The sequence below is a fragment of the Scatophagus argus genome, chromosome 24 (genome assembly GCF_020382885.2).
Source record: "Scatophagus argus isolate fScaArg1 chromosome 24, fScaArg1.pri, whole genome shotgun sequence".
Lineage (NCBI taxonomy): Eukaryota > Metazoa > Chordata > Actinopteri > Scatophagidae > Scatophagus > Scatophagus argus.
Window position 1 is genome coordinate 8,095,054 of NC_058516.1, and position 9,369 is coordinate 8,104,422.

General features: G+C 43.7%; 1 protein-coding gene across 1 annotated transcript; it reads left to right on the forward strand.

Moving 5' to 3' along the window:
• The first annotated feature begins 1,950 nt into the window (after window positions 1-1,950).
• Window positions 1,951-7,041, forward strand: LOC124055763 (SLIT and NTRK-like protein 1). Its single transcript, XM_046382878.1, has one exon. It carries the CDS (start codon window positions 2,186-2,188, stop codon window positions 4,298-4,300), a length of 2,115 nt encoding a protein of 704 aa, XP_046238834.1. The 5' UTR covers window positions 1,951-2,185; the 3' UTR covers window positions 4,301-7,041.
• The last annotated feature ends 2,328 nt before the right edge of the window (window positions 7,042-9,369 follow it).

Consider the following 9,369-nt stretch of genomic DNA (forward strand, 5'->3'; position numbering starts at 1 on the left):
AAGTAAAAATGCCAAAAGTGAAATAAGCCATTTCAGAATGTAACTGGATTATAATATTGTATTATATATAATACAATATTTCCCTGTGGAACATGTCAGAATTTAAAGCAGTATAAAATGGAAATACTGAAGAGAAGTACAAATACCATAAAACTGTACTTCAGTGCCTGATAATTCTTGTCCCCTTTCATTTTTACAGCCTATCACTCTCACAGTTAAGTGTGTAAATGTCCTGCATGTCCTCTGTTCAGTACGGTGGGGTTGCACTTCTTACTGCAAAGACAAAGTGATCTGACACATGCAGAGGAAGAACAGCACGTTTGGACAGAAACAGAGACAGAAAAGACAATACAAATAAATAAATAAATAAATAAACAAAAGAGACATTCAAGCCATCAGGTAAGGCTGACTGGCTGACAAGCAACAGCACAAAACACCAGAAGACACACAGACAGGCAGGTGTGTGGGTAGGGGAAAATCATAAGCAGTCAATGAGCCATAATGGGAGTGCTTTACAGTCATATGTAGGTGGTTCTAATGATGTTTTGCTTATTGCAAACACTGCCGATGCTTTGCTGGAATCTCCTGACCCACCTAGATTGGTCTCTTATCGTGCAAGTGAGTGTTCCTCTGTTGTTTCCTCCTTGCAACAACAACAAAAAATGATGTCAGAGAGAGGAGATATTTAACTTAGTATCCCATTTTCTGTCCTGCTCTTAATTCCAACAGAGCACTGCAGATGGAGGAGGAGGAGGAGGAAGAGGAGGCTGGGTAGGTGGAGTGGGGGGGGTGAGTACCTCAACTCTCCCTTACACACACCCCCCCCCTCCCCCACACACACACACACACACACACGCACGCAATCCCCCACTTTCAGCTGATGTAATACTCTCAAACTACAGACTATAATAAAAATCGATAGGAGATGAGAATATGTCCAAACCACTTCCCCCTTTTTTCTTACAGTTGTAGATCTATTTTTGTAACGGATCTCATATTAGGAAAAAAAAATACAAAAAAAGAAAACGTCACGCACACATGCGCATATAGGGTGCCACACTGACGCATCGTTTGTTGTATAGTCAACTGTTTCTTGCTGGACTGAGGCATGCCTGTAGCGGATTATTGTTTTTACCGCATTCAACAGTGTTTTCAAAGCAAGGGGCGAAAGTGACGGCTGTAACAGCAGAGGCACATCCGGAGAAAGATGCGCCAAACTAATGCTGCTTATCCTTTAAGAATAGAGGGGTGATTTAAAGCACTGAACTGAGGTATCACGACCCTAATGTGAAATCTCACCAGTGTTTTCGACGATGCCGACTTGGACACTTTTATCATGGAGCTGCAAGCTTTAAGAGTGAAAACACGAATTTACAGTAGGAGCCTAGTTTGGTGGCGGAAACCTCTTTTTGCGTCTCTGGAGGGAAATAATCTACAAATAGAAAGCTATAAAGTGTGAATATCAAAAAAAAAAAAAAAAAAAAATCTCGCCCCATATGTGGATTGATTTTTCCCCCCTGCTCTCTCTTCTCAGCATTCCCTCAGTCAGTCGACGGATTTTTGCCATTACAGCTCAGTAGAGGGTGTCAGATTATTCTTAGAGCACCGCGCTAAGGATGAACACCGTCTCCGCGTTCCTTCTTTTATGACTCCAGAATCGCCACGAAAAGAGAGGGGTTGAAACGAGCGAGGCAAGACGCCGAAGCATGTGAGGGGGAATGCGGGTGTTTTGCAGCGGTGGGATCGCCTCTGAAGCTCCAGCGCAGGGTGTGAATTCAGCACCAGGGGAGAGAGAAGAGCTCCCGACGCAGCAACACGCAGCACGACTGGGGGAGAAAAGAGGAACGGATTTGTTACATTTTTTTCGGCCAAGGTCAGTCTTAGACGAACTGAGAAAAAAGCCAAAAGATGTGTTGGACTCTGCTGTCGCTCGCTGGTTGTGATTTTTTATTTTTATCATAAACACGCAGAGGCTGCGAGGATTCAGTCGATGTGAAAGAGACGTTTATGTGGTCAAACTGGAAGTCTGGACACAAGTGCAGGTTAGATGCAGCATGGATGTGTTATAAAAGACTGCCTTATCTTCCCCCTAAATGTCTATATCCCCCTTTTTCTTCGCACTGATGTGGACTGAATTCACAGCTCGTATGTCTTGAAGCCGGGAATGAATTGTTCACGTTGAAAAATGCTGCTTTGGATTGTTCTGCTGAATGCGGCTCTTTGTGTTGCTAGTGGAAATGTTACAAGGGACGTTTGTAAGGAGCAGATATGCTCTTGCAACGAGATAGAGGGAGATCTGCACATAGACTGCGAAAAAAGAAGCTTCACCACTCTGCAGCATTTGACTGGCCCGAGCTCGCAGTTTTATCACTTGCTGTTGCACGGGAATTCTCTATCCAGGCTATTTCCCAATGAGTTCGCCAACTTTTACAATGCCGTGAGCCTGCATTTGGAAAACAATGGTTTGCACGACATTGTCCCCGGCGCCTTTCTGGGACTGCAGCTGGTGAAGAGGCTGCACATCAATAACAATAAGATAAGATCGTTCAGGAAGAGTACATTTCTGGGATTAGACGACTTGGAATATCTCCAAGCTGATTTTAATCTTTTGAGGGATATTGACCCCGCTGTTTTCAGGGACCTAAATAAACTTGAAGTGTTAATACTTAACGACAACCTCATCAGTGCGCTACCTATAAACGTGTTTCAACATGTGCCCATTACGCATCTCGACCTGCGGGGAAACCGAATCAAAACGTTGCCTTATGAGGGGATCCTCGAACAAATACCGGGCATTGCGGAGGTTCTGTTGGAGGACAACCCGTGGGACTGTAACTGCGACCTGGTTTCTCTTAAGGAATGGCTGGAGAACATACCGCATAACGCGCTTATTGGGAGGGTGATTTGCGAGGCTCCCACCAGGCTGCAAGGGAGCGACTTAAACGAGACGTCAGAAGCGGATCTGTGCCCCTCACAGAGCGGCGGAGTGGACACCAGCCTGGTCGCCCCTCCCACTCAAGAGGAGATGTCGGAGACCGTGGCCCGTGGCCCGCGTCCCACGCCTTTCAAGCCAAATGGAGACGCCAATGGGAACCCGACTCCTGGCGGTCACGGAGCCAAGAGCCGCTCCAAATCTCGTGAGAACTGGCAATTGAAAACCAAGCCCACTCCGGTGCCCACAGGTGTGAACGGGGACAGGGAACAGCTGCACAACGTGACGTGCCCCCAACCGTGCAACTGCAAGCTGGTCGGCTCCAGACAAGGGCTGGGGGTCAACTGCGAGGGCAAAAAGATCGAGAGTTTGTCTAACCTCAAACCTAAGCCCTTGGGCGCCCACGAATTGAACATGAGAGATAACAACATACACGCAGTGAAGAAGAACCAGTTGCTTGGCTATTCCAGTCTCAACCTGCTCGATCTGGGCGGGAACAATATCAAGGTGATTGACAACAGTACTTTCCAAAACCAGAGCGAGCTCAGGTGGTTGTATATGGATAAGAACTACCTGGATACGCTCATGGCAGAGATGTTTGTGGGCCTTGTGAATCTGGAATATCTCAGTTTGGAATACAACGACATCCAGCTGATAGTGGCAGGTGCATTCAGCCCCATGCCAAACCTGAGGGTTCTGTTCCTCAATAACAACTTGCTCAAATCTTTACCCGTGGATGCTTTCCTTGGAATTTCTTTATCTAAAATTAGCCTGCACAACAATTATTTCCCCTATCTCCCCGTGGCTGGCGTGTTAGACCAGCTCAACTCAATCATACAGATCGATCTGCACGGGAACCCGTGGGATTGCTCGTGCAACATCTTGCCCTTCAAGCAGTGGACGGAGAAACTCGGGGCCGACGTGATAGTGAGCGACCTCAAGTGCGAATCCCCTGAAGAGTTTTGGAAGCGAGATTTCCGTTATGTCCGGAACGACCTCATGTGCCGCAAACTCTATGACAAAGTCTCTCCTACCCCCCTGTCCAAAAACAGCACTTTCACCCAGGACTCGGGGACGCGCTCAAACTCTTATTTGGAGCCGAACAGGGTCTCCATCTCAGTGCTCGTCCCCGGGTTGCTGCTGGTGTTCGTCACGTCCGCATTCACTGTTGTAGGAATGCTTGTCTTTATTTTGCGGAATCGAAAGAGGTCAAAGCGGAGGGACGGGAACTCCTCCGCCTCGGAGATCAATTCGTTACAGACAGTGTGTGACTCGTCTTATTGGCACAGCGGGCCTTATAACGCAGACGGGGGTGCGCACCGGGGCTTCGACTGCAGCACTCACCTCTCCACGACAAACGATGCGTAAAGGGACTCTGCTATAGTCTTAGTACAATAAACCTGGATTACAAACAATCACACAGACAGACTTGCGCACACAAATGACTAAATCGGCAAGATCATCTTTTGTTGTTCGTCACCAGCGAACACAGACTTGTTTATGTCTTGTTTTCTCCAGTTGAACCAAGTAAGTGAGTGTGCTGCTGCACAGGCCCCACTCTGTATTATATGTACATGCCAAGCCCACCCCTCCTGGCTAAAAACAAAACCCTCTCTCCCCCCCGCTTTCTTCTCCTCCCAGTTTTGCTATTTGCCGCAATCGGACTAAGGATCTGTACGAGACAGGAAAGAGGGAGGAAAAAGGAGTGAGAGGGGAGGGAGGGGGGAGGGAAGGCGCGTGTGTGAGGCGGAGAGAGAGAGAGAGAGAGAGTGCGAAAGAGACCGAGGACCCGGGGAATGGTGCACGAACGCATGAATGTAAATGTAAATACTCGGACCGATGTATCATAATCTGCATGATGATATTTCGCATGGTTTCAACACACAGACGACGGCGAGGAACCATAACCACCATAACCAACAAAGAAGCAAACTCGACCCTTTCATGTTATATCAATATGACGACAATATATAGATATTAAGAATTATATATGACTATTACAAAGTGCCATTTCTCTATTTTTTGTGAACCTGCAGTTAGGATTTGTATTTGTTGTTTTAAATTTGTTTGGAGAAAAGAGGAGGGAAAAAAAATCAATAACGGATAACGATGACTATCGGAACGGAGTGATGGAAGTGAAGCTGTCAGTGCATGTTAATTTTCTGTTTGTTATCATTTGATTGTCGTTAAATATTGGGGTTATTTATACCGTACTAGGTGGTGCAGAGGAAAAATCTGCGCAGTCATCATCTCCTTTATGAATGTAAACTGTGTTATTTTATGGTGTGCCAATTGTTGACTTTCAGATATTCAGACATGCAGATGAGCATGACCAATTAACGTCACTCAGATGCTTATGCTGCAAAGTTAATGTAGCTCAAATAACAGTTCTGTGGTTTTGTGTGTCAATGAATATAGCCTGCTTTGGGTGAGAGGAAGAAAAAAAAAACCAAGTCATTTAAATGGGGGGTTTATACCATCATATTTTTTCAATAACTGAGCAAAGAAGTGTTTTCAATTGAGCTATGTAGGTATAATTCGATCTATGTAAAGCAGCGCAGGTAGACTGATAATATAGAATAGAATGCTTTTTTTTAATGTCAGAAAAAAAGTATTCCTCCACGAAAAAGCTTATGGCTATGATTCACGTTCATCATATTGTGAGCTTTTGTAAAGCCATCTAATCTTGTCCAAATAAGAGAACTGAAACTCACTGTATTTACTACAAAATGTGCTTGAAAGAGGCTGTTTTGGAGGCGTGATTCTTGCTTTCTTTCCAAACGGAGAGAGCATGTGGCCAGTTCATGAAGATACAAGAGGTGTCTGCTTCACTAGAAGGTGGAGGGGAGGGGGATGGAAAACACACACACACACACACACACACACACCTGCAGAGGTAATTTGATAATGCAAGATGCCTTTTTCAATTAAGCATTTTGAACTTGAGATACTCTTCTGGGGTTTGGGGGGGGTCCGCATGGTTTTTGTGGGCTCATGGAAACAATGCCATGACTGAACACCTGTTTTGCAGAGCTCAGCTGACGGGTCTGCTGCTTAGCCTATACTGCTTTAACTGAACGTGGATTTAAAACAAACAAACAAACAAACAAAAAACAAACAAACAAAAAAAAAAAGACAAAAGAGCATTAAAACTTTGAGGGTATACTTCCAGTATTCAAAAATTCAAGTCTGCAACTTCTCTGCAGTGTCTGATCTGAAACAGATGCAAGGAATGTGCAATTTGCATTTATTTCATTTTATTTTATTTTTTTATTCTGATGTTAAATTCCAGTGCTGATGACTTTTTTTTTCTTGTTTTGATGTTGCCAATTGATTTTCTTGAAGAAACCCACTCTAGGATGCCTAATTTAGACAAGATTTCATCATAATTCGGCTAAAATCGACTTAAGATGCCATTGCAGCGAAGAGAGTGTACAGTGTTGATGTGAGATGGGCTTACACCCCCTAACTCCCCGTCACCCCCCACCCCTTCCCCTCACTCGTAGGCCTGCAGTATCTCCCTCCAGTATTGCAGACCAGCGCTGTCCATGGTGCTGAATCATTTCCCTCTCTTGCTTTCTTTGTCAGCCAGCCTCCTTGCTTGTGAGAACATTTGAGTGTGTGTGCATGTGTTTGCGTGACAGCAAATGAGTGTGTGTGTGTGAGCGAGAGAGAGAGATAGTGAGAGAGAGAGAGAGCAATTGCGTGACCATTTGCATGTATGTGTCTTCTTTCTCCTCTGTCAGCCCTCCTTCTCCCCCCTTCCCAAATATGTAATCACGTGCAGCTTGACCTTGGGGACTAACATCTCAGCAGATCTGTGACAAACACTCATCATCCTCATCGTCACCACCTCCCTGCATTTTTGTCCAGTCACCTTGCCTCCCCCTCCCCACTTCATTTCCCATTTCCCAGCTTTTCGGTGTGTGGGGGGAGAGGGGGACTGGGAAAACTATGTGTCTCTTCTGTGGAGTATAACTGTGCCACAGCCCACTGATGATTTGTCATAATTTTCAAACGCTGTGTTTCAAAGTTACATTTATATGCTTTGCGATATTTGACCTGCTTCTATTTTGTTAAATAAAGTGTGGTTGAGGTTGAGTAAAAAAAAAAAAAAGAAAGAAATTCTTCATTGGAATGAATCATGTGAACGCTTTGATTTATCATCTGTTCATAATATTTTGCATACCTTGGTTCCGTACTGATTTATGTCTTTGTTCTTCAATGTGTGGAAAAACGTCAAAACAAGTTTGTACAAAACTGTCAGCTTTTTACACATATAGAACTATAATATCTTCAGTATTATCTTTAGAATCCTTAATCCTGATTTTTAGATGTCAGCTCCTTGCCACCCTTGGGAGAAAATGACACATTTAGACTTTGCTGCAGTGCTGGCGTTATTATCATACAATACCCAACAGTGCAGTACGAATTTTAATGTATTATACCCTTTCTGGGGTATGTGAACCAAAAATGATGGCTGACATCTGAGATATTTTACAGTAATTCTGACTGATGTTCAAGAAGTCAAATTTTAAAATCTTATTTGAATGAACAAAACAATACTGCATAATGTGCTGTTATCATTATAAAAAATATACAAACTCCAGTTACATTTAATGGAAAAATGCAAATATTATATGCCATGCAGCAGAATGGCATAGGCCTACTTTCCATTATATTGGATAATAGATCCTGAACACATTACACATCCTCTGTTTGAATCCATTAGAGAGAGTTTTCTGGCAGGTGCTCCTGTGCTGTAGTCCTGTGTGACTCAGTGTATAACAGTAGGACCCATTCATTAATGCAATGGAAAAAAGCTGTTGGTAACACAGTGGAGTGGAGAAGCCTCTTTTACACGCTGGGCACACAGCACTCCAACACTGTTGTGGCCCAGCGGGCCTGCCGTAGTTCGTGTGATAGTCTCCCTGAGGAGCTGGCAGTTGATGCAACACTTCCAGCAGGGATAACATCATCTGCACACCTCATACACTCAACTTTGGTGTAAAGCTGAGGCCATTTAATCCTCAGGGTATGGGAAATAGTTTGTGCATGTGTTCTGTGTTTGGAAAATGTGTCTTCTTTACTTCGGGGTTACTTCTCTAGGAGGGACAAATGTAAGTGTGGCTGGTTTAGGCTGGAAAGTCATCAGTTGAGATTTCCATTGCAGCTTGAACACCCGCTGCTGACATTATCACTTGTTTTTGTGCCATCCCAGGCACATGTGCATTGTTTATTGCATAACATTTGATTGAAAAGATAACAATAATCTTTTGAGGTAATAAATGATAACTGGTCACAAGATCCCAAACAAGTAGCATTTGAATTATGCAGCAGGAAAAAGAAATTCTTTATCTTTCTTGTCATGGCCTCAGATTCACGGAGAGTTGTGAATGACAGCACAGCGATGGCAAAAAACAACAAAAAAAAAAAGGGGGAAAAAACACAAAAAACCTGAAACACCAGTCTTTCCCTTTAATTTGCACTAAAGAATCTTTTGCGCTTTTATCTGATTCCCACTGGTCAGATTCAGCGTGTCTGCTCTTGTTTAAGGTTTTGTAAAAATCCCCAGAGGACTCCAAGCTTGGGTATTAGCCTTTGATGTTAGCTTTGATGAAAGTCCCACATGTTTCACTGAAGAATTGCCAGTAGTCCTGCACTTCCAAAGTCTGCAGCCACTGCAACCCCTTGCTGCTTGTTTTAGTCCATTGGGGTGTGTAGCTGTGATTATCAGGCATTATCCCCAGGGATTTCTTGGTGTTGCTACCAGATATTATTATTAGCCCATCCACTGCAAAGCACTTGGCCTATAAGTCTCAGTGGTTAGGTTTTATTGGTTCTTTGTGAGCCGCTATAGTTATCATTTAAAGTCAGAATCAGGGCCAGGGACTGACTTTGGTATTAGCTTGAATGTGCTGAAGTGCAAGTGGAAGGAAACACAGTGAAAGTGACAAACAGGCAGCAGCAGCTTGTGTAATCATTGTGCTTGTTGGTATACTTTTTAGATTTAAGAATTGAATTAAGAATTAGAATTAAGAATTGCTTTATTGGCAGTATATGTGTAATTACATACACACACTGAATTTGTCTTCTGCATTTAACTCATCCTTACTTGAACACACGCAACACCCAGCAAATTACATCCAGTGAAACACACAGCAGCAGTGGGCTGCCACTATGAAGTGCCCGGGAGCAAATTGGGGGTTAACTGCCTTGCTCAAGGGCATATCAGCTGGCTGTTTTTAAAATGCAAACATAACCAAAAACATGTCTCCAATATAGTTACATTAATAAAATCTGTAGAGAGTGAAAACGCGTGTGTGCCAGGTCAGATTTAGCCTTCAGCATTGCTCGATTTACTCTCAATACAATCATTCCAAGTTTTGTTTTTTTCTGGCCAGCTAATCAGTCTTATCTTTGTTGTTTATTTGGCT